This window comes from Acinonyx jubatus, chromosome B4 (genome assembly GCF_027475565.1).
Source record: "Acinonyx jubatus isolate Ajub_Pintada_27869175 chromosome B4, VMU_Ajub_asm_v1.0, whole genome shotgun sequence".
In the NCBI taxonomy this organism is placed as follows: domain Eukaryota; kingdom Metazoa; phylum Chordata; class Mammalia; order Carnivora; family Felidae; genus Acinonyx; species Acinonyx jubatus.
The window spans coordinates 31452315-31473633 of record NC_069387.1 but is presented as its reverse complement, the minus strand read 5'-3'; the positions used below and the strand labels follow the sequence as shown (position 1 = coordinate 31473633).

At 39.1% G+C, this 21319-nt stretch overlaps 1 protein-coding gene across 32 annotated transcripts in view; it reads right to left on the bottom strand.

Annotated features, from left to right (window-relative positions):
- Window positions 1–18247: 18247 nt before the first annotated feature.
- The window catches only part of CREM (cAMP responsive element modulator), a 71585-nt gene continuing 68513 nt past the window's right edge, over window positions 18248–21319 (bottom strand). For 22 of the 32 annotated variants that reach the window (XM_053225520.1, XM_027073823.2, XM_027073825.2 and 19 more), the window contains one exon: window positions 18248–18986. In XM_053225520.1, coding sequence (XP_053081495.1) covers window positions 18842–18986 — 145 coding nt within the window. In that variant the 3' untranslated portion in view covers window positions 18248–18841. Of the gene's footprint in view, window positions 18987–19032; window positions 19398–21319 lie in introns of those variants that run through there. The other 10 variants (XM_027073822.2, XM_027073824.2, XM_027073819.2 and 7 more) reach the window with 1 other exon arrangement.

The following is a 21319-nucleotide window of genomic DNA, read 5'->3' as shown; positions in this document are numbered from 1 at the left end:
TTTTAACAATGAATGATCATTTGAAAAAATTCTTTTAGAGAAATTATTTTTCCACTTAGATTCCTAGTTAATCTTCTACTGTAGTTCAGGCATTGAGAAATATTTTCCATTTGTTTGTTCTAATGTTTGTGGATAGTTGGATGACCTCCAAATAATAGGAACATTTCTACATCCTACTTGAGAATATATGTGCAAGAACTTAGGAATGATTTCTGTTTGCTTGTATCTGAATAACTACTGGATAAACATCAGGTGTAAGAAAATACTTGATAAAGCTGGGTTGACTTTGGTGCTGAATAATCATTGTAATGAATATTATCTTTAAAATACATAATGTTCTTTTCTCCCTGTGCCTCCAGGTATATGACCTCCTTCTATTCTGTTGGCAGCATCCATTTGCCTCAGGTAGGATTATCATTCTTATGGCAGGAAGGCAAAGAGAAAATATTACGTATTTTTTGCAGTCTAGTCTTTGAGAATTTTGAAGATCACAGGCTTGTAAAACAGGTTTTAAAAGAGAAAGACGCCCTAAATTCCAAATACTCTCTCTTTGTGTTTCAAGAGGCAAATCTGGCTGGCTTATAGATTATTCCAAGCATATTGTTCTTTAACAATGGATGGTCATTTGAAAAATTTAAACGTAGAACAATTTTGCTTTTTTTTTTTTAATGTTTGTTTTTGTGAGAGAACATGAGTGGAATAGGGGCAGAGAGAGAGAGAGAGAGAGAGAGAATCCCAAGCAGGTTCCACACTGTCAGCGCAGAGCCCAATGCAAGGCTCAGTCTCCCCCACTGCGAGATCATGACCTGAGCTGAAATAAAGAGTAAGACATTCAACTAACTGAGTCACCCAAGCACCCCGAACAATTTTCCTTTAAACAGAGTGTAAAGGAATCCTTGGAAAGGAAAAGGAAAATAGAAAAATCTCTTGTCTTTCAGGTCTGGGGAGCAACAGCAAGACAAATGTATACTAAGATTTCCCCTCCAATGAGAGAATTACTGGGGAGGATGACATCTCCTGGGCTGCAAGGAGAGATTTTGAGATTTCTTGTGCTTTTTCAGGCTCAATAAATCATTCCTCAGATTAGATTCTTGTTTATAATGTTAAGTTAAATGCATTGTGCAATGAGTCTTAGAATTCGGTATTCGGGTATTTCACACGAGTCTCTGCTCTATTCCCTGCTCCAGCCCATCTTCACCTGCAGGCAAATGGAAAAGGTATAGCACAAGGGATCCTTTTGTTGAAACCCATTTATTGTTTGTTACCTTTTTTTAGACATTGAATGTCCTAATTATGTTATTTCAAGAAAGTAAAAAATGTATACCTTTTAGAAAAGTGACTGATTCACACATAGGGCTTGTTTTGAATCTGCAGGAAGACTAATCAGCCCAGGATATGGGGTGTCATTTGTTTCTTTATCAGTTTGGCTCCCTCTAGCCGTCAGTTTGCAAATTTTAGTAGGTTCTAAAATTACACATTCTTTGCCCCTTTCTATAGCACAATTTTTTCATAGGAAGGTTTTGGGGAAAATGATTAACTGATAGAATATATTTTTAGCAAAGATCATACTTAGCCTTTTTATGACAAATTACTAAGGTTCATATATAGGGTTGACAGATTTAGCAAATAAAAATACAGTGTTCCCAATAAAATTTATATTTCAGATAAAAAAAACCAAGTAATTTTTTAGTGTAAGTATGCTCCAAATACATTAATTGGGCAACTGTATATATTTGCATAGTGTTTTACATCTCATTTAACAAATGAGGATTCTGAGGATCAGAATTTCCAATTCCAAACTATATTTTTCTCATTTTCCCATGGCTTGTTCTTGCTTTTTCATTCTTAGTTTCCCTGTAAGTTCCCAAAAGAAATCAGGTCAGAGGTCTGATCACAGGACACTTGATTTCAAGTTCCAAGGATCCTAAGATATCTTTGTTTTAACTTCACTAAAGGAAATGATTCAATAAGTACGGTCTATGTGCAAGTCCCCAGGAGATCTTTACCTCTCACTAAATGAGGATTCAGTGAACGTAGGAACTATTTGTTTGCCGGGTTCCATTTGGACCCTAGTGTTGACCTGCATATCTATAGGCAAGGAATTAAGGCTTAGAGTCACTTGTCCAAGGTGACACTAGTACTAAGTAGGGAGCTGAGATTTAATTCACATAATCGGCCAGAACAAGATGGTAGCCATTCCAGGCTTTGTGGGCCATGCAGTCTCTGTCAGGACCACTCAACGCTCCCATTGTAGGGCAAAAGTAGCCATGGGCAACACACCAATGAACAGGCATGGGTCGCCAAGCTCCAATAAACTTCATTTATGGGCACTGAAATTTGAATTTCAAATAATTTTCACATAGTATGATTTATTGTTCATTTGAATTTTCCCAATCATTTAAAAATGTAAATACCATCCTTAGCTCTAGAGTAGGGATTGGCAAAGTGAGCCTGTAGGTCAAATCCTGCCCACTGCCTGTTTTTGTAAATCAAGTTATTCATCATTTCTCTCCTTGGTGTTCCTCTTGAAGGACAGTCCCATTAATTCTTCATGGTAGATTAATTCATACAGCAGATGTTGTGATTAATCAAGCCCAATGTTTCATCTTTCCCTGGTGCAATATAGGGCTTTTACTAAAGTAATTGGCTTATATTCTTCAGGAGCTCTTTTAAAAAGTAAATTGGTAACATTACATTGTATCTATGCATTGGCATAAAACTAGTGGTTATTTTAATGAAATTGTTCTTTAATCAGATAGTCCATTAAGCATTTTCCTCCTAGTTGGGCACTAATCTATGCACAATAACTAGAGAAAGAAATACACTTACCTTTGGTGACAATTCATCAGGAGCATATACTTGAATTTTTCTTTAGAATTACATCTGTGCTCATCCCTTGTGGAGGGACAAATAACTGTGATAGCCATTGAAATCCTGGTGGCACCTCACTGAGTATTCTCACTTGTGCTGCATCCAGGGGAAGGTGAAGGGAAAATGGAGACATCTACTTGGGAGTTTTGTTTTTTTCTAATACCTATTAACATGTTATATTTTTTCCTTTCAAGCAGTGGCATTTTTTTCCTCCTAAAAAGATTAAATCTTTTTTTTTCAAATATTTATTTTTGAGAGAGAGAGACAGACAGAGTGTGAGCAGGGAGGGGCAGAAAGAGGCACAGAGACACAGAATCTGAAGCAGACTCCAGGCTCTGAGCTGTCAGCACAGAGACCAATGTGGGGCTAGAACTCACGAACTGGGGATCGGGACCTAAGCCAAAGTAGGATGCTTAACTAACTGAGCGACCCAGATGCCCCAAAATAGATTAAGTCTTAAGCCCAAAACAAAATTTATAGCATCTGAGACAAAAAAAGGTGAATTTGAAATGTCAAGATTTAGATTTTTAATTATTTTTACTGTGTCTTCTTAACTTTCAAAAGAAATGTATGAATCATACTGGATTATGGGAAATGGTTAAGGTATTAGGTATTGTAGGGTGTCAGAATATGCACCCCAATATATACCACGTTTGCATAAGGATTATTTTGAGCTGAAGGCAACTAAGCAGCAGATACAAGAAAAGCTCTCTGCCCTCCCCCTATTTGCCTGAAAGCAAGACATACATTTACAAAGGTGTCCCCCTTCCTTCTCTATTAGTAAGGACCAAAATTAATCACCAGAGACAACTTTAGACCTTAAGCACCCTGGAGACAGCACCAGAGGAATCTACATAACAACTTCTACTAAACTTTTATTTACCATTAGTTTGTCATAATGTGCCTTCCCACAGTTTGGCTTGCCAGAGACTCAAGGTTCTTTTCCCTTGTCTCATCGCTTCTGTAACACATTAGTGTTCCCTTGCTGAGATTCCACATAAGCCCGAGTTCTAAGCACCACTTTGAGTTACTCATCTCTGAATACTCCAGGTGTAAGGGTGGTACACATGCTAATGAACTTTTGCTTGCTTTTCTCTCATTGATTTGTCTTTTATCAGCCTAGTTTATAGGACCCCAGCCAGAAAACCTAGGAGAATGCAGGAAAAATAATTTCCGTTCCCCTACAGTATCTTGAAATTATGTTCTCTGCTTCACAAAGGGATTGTGCTCCTGGTTCAGCATAAATCCATTCCCCCAAACACATCCTCTGAAGCCTGAGACCCTGGTTATGGCAGGTGAGGAAAAGAAGAGTCTTTACAGATGCAGTTGTCACCTCTAGCTGGGTGTCAGAATTTTCTGGAGGGCTTTTATTTTTTAAATGCTTATTTATTTTGAGAGTGAGTGAGTGTGAGCAGGGGAGGGGCAGAGAGAGGGAGAGAGAGAATCCAAAGCAGGCTCCACACTGAGCCCTGGAGAGCTTTTAAAACTGAAGTTTTGGGGCACCTGGGTGGCTCAGTTGGGTAAGCTTCAGACTCCTTTTTTTTAATTAAAAAAATTTGTTTAACATTTATTCATTTTTTTCAGAGACAGAGACAGAGTATGAGGGAGGAGGGGTGGAGAGAGAGGGAGACACAGAATCCAACGCAGGCTCCAGGCTCCAAGATGTCAGCACAAAGTCTGAGCCTGACACAGGGCTCAGACCCATGAACCGTGAGATCATGACCTGAACTGAAGTTGGACGCTTAACCGACTGAACCATCCAGGCACCCCTAAGCTTCAGACTCTTGATTTTGGCTCAGGTCATGATTTCATGGTTAATGGGATTGAGCCCCACGTAGGCTCCGTGCTAATAGTGTGCACCTCCCTTGCTCGCACTCACTCACTCTCTCTCTCAAAAAAAAAAAAAGAAAATTAAACCCACAGTTTCCCTAGAGTTTTGGATTCAGTAGGTCTGGGCTGAGGCTCCATAGTTAAGAACACTTCCTCTTGTAGGATTGAGTAGGAATCTGTAGGAGTTTCCTGTGGCTGCTGGAATAAATTACCACAAACTGGGTGGCTGAAAACAACACAAATTTATTATCTCAATGGTGGAGGGCGATGCTCCATCCCCAGCACTCTGCCACACACAAACATCACTAATTGACCCACTCTTCAGCTAGTCTTTGCTTTTGCAAGAGAGGAGGGCAAAGAGAGAGAGAGAGAAAGAGGACTAGGGTGTCAGAGAGGTCTTTTTTGGCTCAGCCACCTTTGCCCTCCTTGACGTCTGCATGACTAAAGTAGGGATTTTACCACAAGGATAGTATCCTATAAAAATCCCATCCTCGGGCACCTGGGTGGCTCAGTTGGTTACACATCCCACTCTTGATTTAGGCTCAGGTCATCATCTCACAATTCAGGGGGTCGAGCCCCCACATCAGACTCCACACTGATGATGCCGAGCCTGCTTGAGATTCTTTCTCTCTTCTGCTCCTTTCTTGCTCATGCTCTCTCTCTAATAAACTTAAAAAAAAAGTCCATCCTCTTTGCAGCCAGTGCAATAATACACATTTCAAACTCAGTGAGTCCCCCAAAGCCATGAAGTTGTTGCCATGGTAGTCAACAACTGTGCCCTAGCAATACCTGTTGGTCATCACAACACTAACCATGACTTAAGGCCCCACACTGGAGAGAAAGTAGGGCATACATAGTCTTGATCATGGCCTTGGGCTTGCTCCAAGGGCACTTTGGCTCAGCAGTGAGACGTGTCTATCTCTGTCTCCCAGAACTTTGTGGTCAAGAATTTAGCATCCTGAGTTATGCTTGCTTCCACTCCACTGTTCACATCTGACCACTCTATTGGTCCCAGAAGACTCTCGATGTGGTCTCTTCCCTCTCTTCCTCTTGAACTTAGCTTCCTTACCAGATAGAATCAGGGCCTCTGTTTCCTCAGTAGTGCTCTGCTTTCCTGGTAACTTGGTCCAATAGAGCCCAATTTCACAGACTGCTTCCAGTAGCTCCACATCTGCTCTGTGCTTGTGGCACAAGTCTTTCTGGTTTAGTACATATGCAGAGGTCTTTTCTCCTGTCTGTGTGTTTAGAAATCTGACATATGATTCCTGACAACACACTTTACTGCTGAGTCTCCCTCTGAATGTTTCCAAGCATTCTGCCACAGGAACCAGTGGGTTGACAGCACTAAATCCACCCAATCCACTACTGAAGGTGTGAGTCCATAAATTCTTAAATCTCTCTTGCTCTCTGCCTCTGAGGCTCCCATTGCTGCAACATTTTGTGGCAAGTTCCAAAGATGGACAAAAAAAGTCCCTATCTAGTTCCTGGCCTGCATTCCACAGTAACATACCTGGTTTCTGGTATCTTCTCACCTCAGATGAGTTTCCCCACTTGCTAATAGCCAGGATCATACCCAACCTAATACTGCAGGCTCCAGGGGTTCCCATTTTATAGATAAAATAAAATATGGTCTTAATCCAAACATGATTGCCACAGATCCTTCACTTTCCCATGAAAGTTGCCAATTTCTCTTTTTAAATTATATGTCCACTCTGGACCTTCAGTGTAAAATGGAGAGAGAGTTCAGAAAAGATAATATCTCCCCCAAATTAATGATTACAAAAATGGGGAGATTAAAAGCAAAATGATGCTGTAGCAATAAAAAAAGTGTGTGTGTGTGTGGGGGGGTGTCACACTTATATCATAATCTTTAAAAACTCATCAACAAGAGAGAAAAACAGATTCCCACTATCTTCTTGACTGAGGCAGGGTTCTAGATGCTTCTAATTCATCCCAGTTCCCACCCCCAGGAGCAGTATAAGAGGAAGGTAGGTGAGTGGGGGGGAAATCCCATAAAAATCACCTTAATACTCCCAACAAAAGAGAGACAAGTCAAAAAGATACACAGGAGCCCAGGGCTAAGTTTTCCTCAAGAACAGAAGATGCTGCTTTCCACTCACCATCTTGGTTGCTCTTTGCTAGAGAAGAAGGCAGAGCAGTGGAAATCAACCAGTGGTGATTATAGCAATAGATGGAGATTGGGGAAAATAGAAGACAAAATGAAAATAAGATAAGATTTTATGAGGAAAGAGGGGTCAAAGGAAAAATCAGAGTGGTCAGTTTCATCTCTTGTTTGTTTTCCTTTATTGATCTGTTGTCCTCAGCATCAAATATGATGTTAACTGGTGCTTTGACACACATGTATTTAAAATCATACAAACCTTTCTACTATAGATTTTTTAAATCAGAAACAGGTGCTGAAAGTAGTAAAAATTTTTGGCATCTATAGAGATATTTTTTCCTTTTTAATAAACATGTGAACTATATTCATAGATTTATTAATACTGAATCATTTTTACATTCCTGAGATGAACTCCACTTAGCTGGTCTCTATTATTCTTTAAAAGTACTGTTAAACTATATTTGCAAATAGTTTATTCAAGATTTTGGCTTCCATATTAAAAACCTAAATTGGTCTGTAATTCTTTCCCAATCTCTAGCACCAAGGCAGGTTGGTTTGATAGCCACCATGATGAGAAACTTCTGACTAGATTCTAGTTTATTTCCAGCTGTATCCACTGTCAGAGATAACAGGAAGAACTCCAAAACGTGAGCAAGACATCAGCTGCATTCCCTTGTTTCTGCAACTGTTCATGCTGTCTCTATTTGCCCTGAATGTATACATAGATACTACTACCACAGAGTTACACACACACACGTTTTCCTTTTGGAGGATCTAGGGCAGAGCAACTGGAAATGGATTCCTCTCACTGCCCAGGAAACCATCCTGGTAACCTAGAGGGGTTTCCAGGTGCACAAAGACCTGTGCTGCCCATTCTACACCCTTTTCAGGACATCAGAAGTACATAAACTATCCACATATCGTTAATCAGGCCACCTATAGATAAGTCTTGAAACGCACACAATGACCTGTCAGTATTGTAACTGGAACGTGGTGATTCTCTCTGTATCCACCGATAAGACACAAAGCCCAAAGACACACAGTGTCTTTGTTGGTGAACCTCTCTAGGCATAGAGGAGTCAGTGCCAGTTCTGAGTCTCAAATTTACATGGTATTCCTACTATTAACGCACACAAAATTTCTAGTGGAGAATGGAATGTACAGAATAGGATGAAGAGCTTGATGTGTACAATCAATAATTCCAGTCTTGATCATGAAACCCAAGACAACCATATACTACATTATATTCTTTCCTGTTATTCTAAAGTATCAAGATCAAAAATAAGAATTAAGCGCCAGAATTCACAATTATTCAAATAGGGTCAAGACACCTCTATAAAAATATATAATTTCATCAGTGAAAATTTTGCCTTAAGTCCCAATATCTATTCCATTTCTTCTCCCTTTTTTTTAACTTTACAATGTGTTGAGGTACTTCAGAGTCCATCGAGGGGTGAGGAGGTGAGGGAGCAAAGGTTGATGGATTTTTAGTTTAATGTTCTATTGATAAACCTGATAAACCTGATCTGTTGATCTCAGGACCAGATCAACAGAAATGACAAATAAGCTTTGCAAAAACAGAGGCAGTGTTTATGCCTCTGATCCCTAACAGCTCGTACAGGGTGTAAGGTCCTTTGATTTGGATAAGCCTTCAATTATAAACAAATCCTTGAGTGGCAAATATGATATCAGTAAAATCATAATACTTTAAAAATACATGTTTAATCCCTTAATAGGCTTAATAACAATGGATCTTTTAATTTCTGAGTGTAGTCTTCACCTGATTGTGTGAAATGTACTCAACCAAAGATGTAATAATTCTGATTTTTTTTCTAAGTGTGGCTCAAAGCCTAGATGCTATCTGAAGAAATACAAAAAAACAAAAACTTCAGGAATAGAATTCTTTTCTAGTTATTTTGAAATTTCCAGGCACTTCAAATTACAAAAACTACTTAACCATTTCTGTATCACAGCAAACAAAATAAAACCAAATGAGTTGACTTTGGAATGTGAAACACTCTTATTGAAGTGTGAAAGTGTTCCAAATCTGGATAGTGGTGATGATTACACAATTTAGCAAATTTGCACAAAATCACTGAATTGTATACTTAAAACAGGTGAGTTTTATGGCATGTAAATTATACCTCAAGAAAGTTACATGCAACAAATTAGTTGCAATGCTTCCTATGACCACAGAATGTCAGCAAAGTCAGCCATGAAGGATTTTTCCATAAACCTAATTTTCTAAGAAGAAGCCAGCAACTGCTAGATATAGCTGTCTTTCACTACAGAAATGCCTTTGTTCTGGCTCTCAGGTGCTTGAAGTTATCAAAGAGGCATCAGGAATAAGGAAACATTTTCTTAAGTTTTTTTAATGCTTATTTATTTTTGAGAGAGAGAGTGCAAGCAAGGGAGGGCAGAGAGAGAGGGAGACACAGAATCTGAAGCAGGTTCCAGGCTCTGAGCTGTCAGCACAGAGCCTGACGTAGGGGTCAAACTCACAAACTACAAGATTATGACCTGAGCAAAGTCAGACACTTAACCAACTGAGTTACCCATGCGCCCCAGGAAACATTTTCAAATGTTGTCTTATACAGATCTACAATGATTGAAGCTATCAAATCATTTTATTCATGGTATATACAATAAATAAAACTAACCAAGCCACAATAGTTTTGAATAAGCTATTCGTTCTTACTGAAAATAACAAAATCATTAAAACTAGTTTTGGACTACTTATACATTGTAGTAAACATATAAACTTTGATTTTTTACAACTATTTTATCTTACATTGTACATTTTAAAGGGGAATTTTTAAAATGGTCTAATTCCCTTTAAGTTAGACAAACATTAACCAGTGAACTTTTCAAGTAACTAGGTAATATGAAGAAATCTTTTAAAAGGAGTACGGTCTCTCTCATTACTTCCATAGATCTTCTGAAAACATAAAATACATTGGATTATAGGAAGGTAAACCTAATACACATTGAAAACCACAACTATTTCTGGGGTAAGACTTCCTTTTGCTCAGTGCAGCCCTGTTATGATTAAGGGTGGAGGAAACTTGTGAGCTGGAAATTTTTCTCTCACATTTTAAGCAGATTTACAAGTAAAGTTTACCTTATTTCTAAGGTTTGTCCAAATAAAGTTTTCAAGTGTCAAAATATTAACTTAGGTTTCCCAAATCAAAATAGATGCCCTGCCTTCATCATGAGGTCAGTTTCAATCTAAGGGCTTTTTGCTTTTGAATTCTGGTTAATACTAAAAGCAACGTGAATGACAATTCTTGGATTAATGATTTGAATACCAGGAATCCAGAAACTGCTCACAGAGATAAGAAAAAAAAGGATCTGATGAGATGATACTTACATTAACTTTTCTCAGAAGTTTGAGGGTCAACTGTTTCCTTCACAGTATCACCAAATGTCAAGGTCAAAGTAGAGAAGACAGAGGTTAAGTGACATGTTAACTGATCTGCCCAAAGTGACAAAGGTGGTTAATTGAACAGTTAGGACTAGAACCAGGTCTGGTGGGCTCTCAGCCATAGACCCTAGATTCAAACACATGTCCAGGGCACCTGGCTGGCTCAGTCAGTTGGGTATCCAACTTTGACTCAGGTCATGATCTCACAGTTTGTGGGTTAGAACCCTGCATCAGGATCTGTGCTGACAGCTTGGAGCCTGGAGCCTGTTTCGGATTCTTTGTCTCCCTCTCTCTCTGCCCCTCCCCTGCTCATGCCCTGTCTCTCTCTGTCTCTCTCTCTTTCCTCTCTCTCAAAAATAAGCGTTTTTTAAACAAAATCACATCCGTTATTCATTCTGCAATTTATATGATCTGTAACATTGGGGATTTTTTTTGTTGTTGTTTCTGTAGTTCTTTCTATCCAGGGCAGATTTGAAAAACACATATAACCACTGTCTGATTCAAGAACTGTGAAGTAAGTCATGAGACGATGCTTGGGATGCTAAATGCTCTGCAAGAAATATTCAAGTAATTAGTTAAGGTGAAAATGCCTTATGACTGAAAAATTACACATGGAATCCTAATGTGCTTTGGTGAATGAAGTCTATGCCAGCAGTGGAAGGGGACCCTAGCTGTTCTGCAATCCACGGCAACCCAGTCTTTTTCACTCTCTACCATTATGCTGGGAGCTCCAGTTACTAAGCACTGGTCTGCCAACTTCCCCTGCCCTCCCCCAAACTGCATGATCCTATAAGTATTTCTGGAGCAAGAGCAACCAGGCATTTAATGACGTAAGTCATGTCTCTTGACTTGAAAGATTAATGGGTCAGGCATGTTATGTACCCTTGATAAAAGAGATTTGTGTTCTGCCCTTCAGGGTCTAAATTCCCAACAAAATCCAGCTGGGTAGTATCAATTCAGACATCTCAATAAAAGGATAAATGAAACCATGCAAATAATACAGACCTATACTATGCCTGAAAAAATATGTATATTTTTTGCATTGTCTAAAAGCTGCAATCTTAGTGGCAGCAAATGTGTTTTTATTTTTAACATTATGAGCTAAGTGAGGAAAAGGATAGTAAGAATTCTGGCTGATCAAAGTAGCATACATGCCTGTGTATTTTAAAACATTTTTGTATGTGAAAAAAAAATCTGTGTATTTATTTTTTAAAAAATTCATATTGAAATGGATTAATGTTACAAAATCTGGAATTTCTAACATTCTGCTATTATTCCTAATTTCATATATTGCATCAAAAGTCCCTGAATTTCAGTTGTTCAAAGGCATAGCACTACTCTGTCACTAATCTAACTTCTAAGCAATTGCCAAATATCATCAGTGCCTTAATCTGCAATCACATTTTTTTGAACTTTCAAGCTAACAAAACAAATGCTGATCTTGACATCTACTAAGCAACAAGATATACTACATTTTTTAAGCTTGAAAATATCACTGCTCTCCCACAGTGAATGAAAGATGTACTTTCCCAGTATTGTCAATAATTTCTAGTGATATGATCATGCCCCCCGATCCTTTGGAACCCCACAGTCTGATAACAGGTTAAGATAAGAATTAAAATGCTATCCATGGCCACAACTGAGTGACACCCACACATAGTATGGGGGGCAAGACTCTTTAACATTGGTCTCATTTTCCATTATGTTCTAACCACCTAAAATAACTAATTATAAGCAATTCAAACAAAATCAGCAATTTTGCTGCAAAATGATTCATTTGAAAATCACTTATTTACCCATCAGTTTTTAAGCCTTCATAGACTAAGAATGGTTAAAACAGAATAAGGAGTTACAGAAATAGCACATGCATCATGTTGGGCTGTGGCTATAACACTAAATAGTCTTGTATGCTCAGTAAATATTGGATGGGTGCAACCATCCATGACTTAGGGGAAAACTGGGTGAGGCCTGACCCCAGAGTGTGTTCTCCAAAATTTAATGTGCTTCAGAAACAGGAGTGCAACTGGGTAAAAATAGAAATGCTCATACCTACTAAATAAAAATTCTAGATATATGGAATGCCAAACAATAAACATATAGGTACAGTCATGTTATCCTTTATCTAAAAAGCTGATTTTTAATAGCTTCCCTATTAGGCTACTTACTTCCTCAAAAGTGTATCAATAGTTACTGTGTTTAAAAGGTAGGAATTTTACATTTTTCTAATGTTAATCTTTGAGAGAGAGACAGAGCATGAGTAGGGGACAGGCAGAGAGATAGAGACACAGAATCTGAAGCAGGCTTCAGGCTCCGCTGTCAGCACAGAGCCTATGCATGGCTCAAACCCATAAACTGCGAGATCATGACCTGAGCTGAAATCAGATACCCAACTGACTGAGCCACCCAGGCACCCCTAAAACGTAAGAATTTTAAAGTTTATTCCTAAGTCAAACCCTGACACTGGTCTGCCATAAGTCCGTGCTTTCCAGAGCTCATCAAACACTTGTTTGGTGTTAAGGCTTGTTGAGAGCTATTTGTTCTAGAGACCCTTACACCGTATGTCAAATGTCCTCATAAAGTAGTAGGCCACGACAGACCTGACAGGGTCCCTGCATCCTCCCACTGTTTCCCAGAGACCAGCGGGACTTTCCTACAGTGAGTGACAAGGTATTCCTTCATGAGCTTCCCTCTCATCAGACCACAGGGGCAAAAAAAAAAAAAAAAAAAAAATCAAGGCATCATGGTAATATAGATTACTATACTAGTTAAAAGGTCTGAGTATTCTGGTCTCTCCATGGCCAAGAGCTATCAGTAGTTAAGTAAATTAACCTGAAATTTGGCTTTCTTGTCTATAAAATTAAAGGAGTAAACTATAGTTGATCCTTGAACAATGCAGGGGTTGGGGTGCTGACATCCCCTTCCCTACTGTAAAAATCCAACCCTTTTGACCCCCCCGCAAAACTTTAATAGCCTACTATTGACCAGAAGACTTAATGATAACAGTCAATTAACACATTTTATATATTGTGTACTGTATTCTTACAATAAACTAAGCTAGAGGAAGAAAATGTTAAGAAGATCATAAAACACATTTACAGTTTTGTACCATAAAATAATCATGTACAAGTGGTCCCATGAACTTCAAACCATATTGTTTAAGGGTCAACTGTACACTTTTGGGATTTCTTTCACCTTGATGATTTGACTTCAATGAGTACAACTGTTGATGTGATGTGCCAATAGCCAGGTAAACTACAGAGTCATTTTCTTCTGATCAAAATCAGGGATTTTAGAAACCAGAGAAACTAATAAATGCTTTCGCTCATTAGGAAATAAAAAGTTTGGAGATGTCTAGATCTAACCACTTGGAACCACAGAACTATCACCACAGCAGCCATCACCTGCTTGACCAGCATGCACTTCTTAAGGTCCCTCTCCTACCTTTGATCCAGGCTAGGTCAGAGCCCTGAGGCAGAGGCACTGTGTCCCTTGCCTGGTTCTTTCATTTTTTTATTTCTTTTTTTTTTTTAATGTTTATTTATTTTTGAGAGAGAGAGAAACAGAGACAGAGTGCGAGGGGGGCAGATGGAGAGAGAGAGGGAGACAAAGAATTTGAAGCAGGCTCCAGGCTCAGAGTTGTCAGCACAGAGCTTGCACAGGGCTTGAACCCATGAACTGCAAGATCACGGCCTGAGCCAAAGTCTGACAACTGACTGCGCTATGCAGGCGCCCCTCCCCTTGCCTGGTTCTGCTCTTGATCTTGAGCTCTGACAGCTATGGAACCTTGGGCAAGTTACTTGCCCTTGTCTTCAAGCCTGTTTCTTCATCTGCCAACTGGGGATGACAATAAAAGCACCAACACTTGTTGGGTTATGAGAATTAACTGTGATAAGCCCTATATGGCACATTGTTTGGTGCCTGGCACAGAGTAAGCACTGTAAATGGCAGCAATTATTTTTGATGACAGCCGCATGGTTATAGCATCCATAGAACTCAGCACATGACTGAAGAAAGTCCAAAAAAAAAAAAAAAAAAAGTCCATGAAGTCACATGGTTGTCACAGCCCCTGGTCCTCTCTCCTTCTGGACTTACTCTTACTAATGCAACCTCACTTGTTGACTTGAAGGAATGAATGAACGTGCTGACTCTCTATATCTCTTTCCAGAAACTCCAGATCACACAGCTCTGACGATGGGATAATAATTGAAGGAAGCAGGTGGCATGATCGATGAATTAAAGGTATCTCTTTCACAAAAAAGAAACTGGTAATAGTGGTTGCTCTCCCAGGAGGTGGCATCAAATCAGGGACAGGAGACTGACTTTTCACCATATGCCATTGTAGCTCTTGAAATTTGAACCTCAAATATGTGTTACCTACATTAAAAAATGTTCTTTAACGTGCTAATTTTTGAAAAGTAAAAAGTCAATTTGTAACTTAGAAGAGCATATGCCTTCCCCTCATGAGAGTTGGGAAGCTGAAAGTCCAGCCTCACGTGCCCTTCAGAGTATCTGAGTGCCCGTGGTTGCTACCCTGCCCATGCACCCCCACAACTGGGAGGTGATGGACAGACACCATGGGAGGTGGGACAAAGAGAAGGAAAATCTTTCTGGTTCAGAATTATTTCAGGTTTTTACTGGTTTCTGCACAGAGGAATCAAAGGAATACCTACTGTAGATTTAGAGCAGGGCTTTATGTCCAGTTCTATTCTACTGCCCAGGGAAGGCAAAGACCTGAATTAAAAGAAAGAACAGAGAGTGAATGAAGTGTGTGTGTGTGTGTGTGTGTGTGTGTGTGTGCGCGCGCGTGTGTGTGTGTGTACTCCAAATAACCCATGCTGGCTCAGCTTTTCGATGCTCTTTTCCCAAATATTTTTCTGATAAAGAAATCTGAAAAAAAGCTCGGCATCCTTTTGAAAATTAAGACTGGCTTGGAAATAACAAGGGCCGCACTTTATTTGAGCAAGTACAATCTAGTACAACAAAGTTATATAACAAGGTTAGCTTTCTCCTTTTACTCATCATTTTCCATCCCTGATGGAATTAATTATGTGTGGGTGTGTAAAGAAGATGGCCCTGAAAAGAAATATCTTAAATCTCATTGTAAGCTATCACACAGCACCCCATGGCAAAATGGATCTTTGAAGAACAAACATGTTAAAAATGCTTTGCACTAAAATACATTTGGAATTCTAAAATGCATAAATATGAAACGTAGCTATGATAAAATGGATTTATATAGAATATTGAAATATACCATGCTCAAGTAGTTCAGAATCAGGCCTGTGTCTTTGGGACGACCTTAGAAAAGATGAGCCACATTTAAGTTCCTGAAACCTTGGTACATACTATAAAACAGGAAAATCAGTGCATCATGGCTAGCCGGCTGGCTTGCAATTCTGCTTAGCTCACACGTGTCCAAATTGCTTCATTCTTTTTGGTTGTAGACTAGAAAAACTGTGTTGGTTTCACAAGTCCTCATTTGTTTTCAAAGTGTACTTTCAGCACGTAGGAAACAGACCGTACTGGACATTAAGAAGAATATAATAAAGAAAACCTAGAAGTGTGGTTGCTGATGCGAAAGGTCCTACTTCAAGCAAGCCTAGAGCTGAAACACATTTAAATGTGCGGCAGAAATTCATTTCCTTTATTTTCTCGCTTCAAATGATTTAACATTGAGAACTACCTAGTTAAATCTGAAAAGGAGGCATAATCCCACAATTCACGATCGGTAATTTCTACATGCATAAGTCCAGATTCTGAAAATTATAGGAGAAAAAAAAAGAGACACAAATGCAATGACAGCTGTGGATTCTACACAACACTGTTCTACAAGGTGTACAATATCCATGCAGCTTCCAATTCGCTGCTTGCTGTTTAGTGAGAGGTTGTAGTCAGTATCTGTTGAAGGCCGAATGGAGAGCTATCAAACTGTATTTTTAGTAGCACAAGTTTTTGTTTCAGGGACACACTGGAGAAGTAAGAATTAAAAGTTCCCACACACCTCTGAGAGCTTGGCCCAAGTCCCCTCTTAACAACCTCCACTTAACTACCTGGACAGTTGAAGCACTCATGCGTCTTCCTTACATTGTCAGCTGCCCACACACCATTCTTCCAGAGCCCCAGTTTGATCCAACACTGATGGCCATATGCTTCATAGAAGCCTGAAACCCTCTCAGCCCCAAGGGTAGAATCTTCACTAGTAATCCACTCCTCTTGCCAGCGATTGGTTATGGAGGGAGGTTCTGGTGAAAATCTAGCTGGTAAAACTCAAGGGAATCTGCTGCTGAAGGTCTGGTGTGCAAGTCTTCCTTGCTCTTAAAACAGGACAGAAGAATGGGGTGTGCCACTTGTCCCCTCTCCAGTGCCTGCATCTGTAGCAGCAATATCGAGATGGGGGAACCAGCCAAAACAGGGAGCAATGATCTGGTCGTGAGGCCATTGTTAAGTCACTAAATTAAACAAGCATGGGATTTCCTACCTCTGCACTTCTTGTTTGGGGAGGGCATAATATCTCCTCCTAGTTTAAACCACTGGGGAATGAGGAGACACCTGCTTTTTGTGGCCCCAAGTAATCAGATGCAATCTCCTTCCTCTGAAATAACAAGCTATTTTATAGAGCAGAGACCACACAGGAACACATGCACAGGCTTTCCCTCTCTTGGAAACTAAACTCTTGTGCGAGGAGTAACGTTCTAAATTCAAGCTCCTTGGAGTATAGCGCATGCGCTGTATGCCCCGTCCCGAATACCCTCCTCCCCCACACTATCACGTACTTCAGACCCAGTTCAAAATCTGCCTCCTCCACGATAGTTTCTTATTTAATCCTTGCCTACATCTGCCTGTAATTCTAACATATGGCATTCACTGCCTCTAACTTTTTTACATCTTGTCTGCTGATCCTTGTGTCTCCCTCTCAGCTCCACACTGAGCACACATTTGATTTACAGCGACTGACTGAATATGAAGCCCCATTTTCCTTCACCTGAAACTTGGGATTTTCCTTTCCTCTTTTCTTCCTTGTCTTCTTTCCTCATCTTACTTCTCTGTAGAAGAAAAGACAAAAATTGAGATAAAAGAGATTCAGAGCTCAGATTCTGAAGGTAGGTAAGTCTTTCTAAAGAAAGGCCCAAATGGCAGGCCCTACCTTCTGGGAGTTACAGATAAGGGAAAGAATTATGGCTGGTGGGGGCTGAGGGTACAGCAGTTAGACACGATACAAATGACCTCCTGTTTCTGTACCTCCCTGACATACTGACCAGGTTCCACTATTGAAAGTAGGGGTTGGGGGTGGGGGGGACATCCTGAACAAATCAGAAGTTATGAGAGAACATAGAGCAGAGTCTAGCACATGGTAGGCATTCAACAAATGTCTCAGGAGTGAATGAGAGATGACAGAGCATCTTACCAGTAGGGCTTCGGGCTTATACCTTGAAGGTTTTTATTATAAAAACAGAACAAAATGTAAATACCAGTAATAACACTGGTAGTGAACTTCATCTGAATGTGCTGACAAAAAAATCTTTGATCTGGTGTAGATTTCAAGATGTTTTGAAAGGGAAAATAAAATCTTGGGTTGTTTTGGTTTTTACTTTAAAACTCCTATGGCTGTTAGCTCAAACTCACAACCAGGGGCCGTCAACAGGAGATTTCCAGAATATCTGCAGAAAGGCCTACTCCATCACACAACCTGAATCTCTAGCAGCCACTCTTCTGTGTAACAGCTCTGGGGCCATCCTACTGATGAGATGGCGCAAAGGGCATCTGCAAAGAGCATGACCCAGTGTAGAAACAGGCTTCCACACACGTGAAGCTATGCAGATACATTTTTAACGTCAACTTTTAACACGTTCCAAATATTAAAAATTTGTCATAACTTTCATTAGGCTATTCATTCAAACCGACACTAAGAACTTTTCTGCAAGATCTTTTATATTACACAATAGAGTAAAAACTGTAGTAAAGGTTCAGATAGTTAAATGAGCACCACACACTACAAAGTATAACCAACATGGTTCTATTAAAAACTCTCTTCAACTATGGCATTCAAGGACAGCAATACAATATTTTCTTTACAAAGCAAGTAATATAAAAATCTGCAAATGCCATAAATTCATTTATAGGCTATTATTTTCATATAGGCATATCATTAGATTCTTTCAACTTTTTCTTTCAATTCTTTCCTGAGGTATTTTTTTGTTTGTTTGTGGTTTGCTTTTACTGTACTGCTGGATGCATTATCTTGATCATCCTTTCCTAAAATGATTTTTAAAGACCTGCAAAAAAATTTTATTGCATAGGACACTATTCATGACACAGAGGTTAGGAACTGCAAATATGTGGCATTGGAACAAGTCTTACAAATACTGCATTTTAAGAATTTGTTACATACATTTTTTACAGCTGTCTCTTTTTAAAAAATTGAAGTTATAGCTAATAGTTAACTACGTACAGTGAGGCATTTTAGGAATGTCAGAGGTTAGAGAATATGATGAATGATACAAAGGAAAAAAGCCGTAATTCTTGCTGGCTATATATTGTATTGCCTTCAAAAGCAACTGTACATGTTGTAATCAGTTCATAGTTAAATATTTCTACTAATCTGTTTTGGGAGAGCAAATGTCTTTCAAAGTTTCAAGTTCCTCTATGAGCTTCTTGTTCTGAACCTCCAGCACTGCAACTCGACTCTCCAGACATTTTACATATTCTTTCTTTCGACGTCGACATTCTTTAGCAGCTTCCCTGAAAAAAAGTAGAAGCAAAGGGGGAAACAAAACACTTTTTTGCATGCTATTGACAAGCAGGCTGAAGTAAGCTTGCTAAATGTGATCATGGCTGCATTCCAAATCTTGGAACAGCGTTCCCAATTCAATGTCAAACACTAAGCCAAACTGGATTCTTAAGGGTCACAAGTGTCCCTTCCACAAGTCCACATGGCAATTAGTAGAATTGCTGCATCTCCTGCCTTGATTAGAGTTCATAGTAAACAAGGTCCAAGTCAAAGACAGTTACTCTGCTTTATGGCAATAAAGATCTTTGAGGGCCTTGAGTTCCTCAATGAGAGTCTTGTTTTGGTTTTCAAGCACAGCCACACGATTTTCAAGACATTTGACATATTCTTTCTTCTTCCTGCGACACTCCCGGGCAGCTTCCCTGGAACCAACACAAGGCAAATGACTACAGGAACAACTTCCCAGCACAATTCAGACCGGCTCAAATGAACTTCTGCCCCCCAAACTCAACAGCCAATCAATCCTAGGTAAGGTTTATACGAAGCCACACAACAAATGTAACCAAGCACATGCCTTTTATAAGATTACTTTAAAACAACAGGACTGACTTGAGAGCACAATTTGCCCATCATTCGTTGTACATGGTGTTTTCTTAGGGCACACATTCCATGATCACAGTGACCAGAATGGTTTTCAGTAACCTAAAACAATAGGACCACATTCCCAAGTGGAAATTCTACAAAAACACTTACAGATCCTTTTAAGTCTCTTCGTTATTTTTGTCCACCAAAAGCCACATATTCCATCACAATGAATTAACTTTATTTGATCAAAAATACTGGAAAAAATTAATCCTCAGAAACTTGAAATGTCATTATTGGAGATTTTGATTCTTCAAGACTAAATACCAGTAAAACAAATAAGCTCAACCACGACTGCAAGAAGCAGTTTATTGGCTAGAAAACAACCTGGATACAGACAACAGGAAGCAGGTCATGTACATTTTCATGAACCAAAATGAAATGGACTCTGCTTTTGAAAATTAAGGAAGAGAAGAAGGGAGGGTACATAATACAACACTCAGTAATTCAGATAATTTAAAGCCATGAAGTGAAAGCACCACAATTTAAATTTTGGAAAGGAAGCTACTACATAACCCAAAAGTGTATTTCAAGACTGTTTTCTAATCAAGTACATTAATTACCCAATATACGGATTGTTGAAGCACTGTAGGCATGCCCAAAGGACAGACCAGCCAAAGCAACAAACACAAACAGATGAGCTAGTCATTTTCATGTATAGCCCCACCAAAAAAGAATAAACACAGCCAACATTTTTCTCTTTCTCCTGATTTTTAGGGTGGGAGGGGGTGGCAACCACATCATTTAAGTCCTCTGTAGAATGCACCCTCTGATAACAGTGTTATTTTGGAGTAGTCAACTGAAAATAACTGCCTTTGGGGTGTGCTTCATATCAAAAAAACCTACACTGAAACAGATAACTCACGCATATATTAACAAAAGCTGTGTTGGATGGCTGAACACCAGTTACTATAATGCCGACTCACAGTGCCCCAATTCTGAACCAGGAGTGATGTGCACAATAGATTTGGCCAATTCTGCTGTATTTTTAGGATGGTTTACTCTCACTAACAACTTGTTATCTGTGTTTTCTCCATGGGACCCAGTATCAGCAGAAAAAAGACCTTGAAATCCCAGTGAACTGCAGGAAAAGATCAACTCCTACTTCCTAGCCAAGAACAATGCCCTCACCCTGTGAACTCACAAAGCTCTCAGACTTCTCAACTAGTTAACAACAACAACAACAAAAAATGTAAAAAGTTAACTGAATCTGTTTAATACAGATTTATTTAATCTAAATGATGCATCAGGAAAAATTGAGAATAAATCCAAGCACACTCATAAATTTGCCAGTTTGAGAACATAATTAAACTTTTCTATAAAGGAACTAAAATACATTTATTAATACCAAGATTTTCATAATTGGATCATTATATTAAATTCTAGATTTGGAAGGGAGATAGTCATTTTACAAAGCAAGTTACCATTAAATGAAATTTGAAATATCTAATAGCAGTGTTGTGAAATATTTATTTTTTTTCATTTTCTTTACCAAAGTATACTATTTGTCATAAATATCATAATTCATATCTCATGTGGGTGCAGGTGCATGTTACCAGTGAAAATGTTCCAAACACAAAGCTTTAAATGATCACACCGGTAGATGGTACATTCCTAAGTATTTCCCAGCTATGGAAAACACCTGTTTCTTCTATTAATAGTTAGCTCAGTTTTCAGGCCGTGCATTTATTTGGATATATCC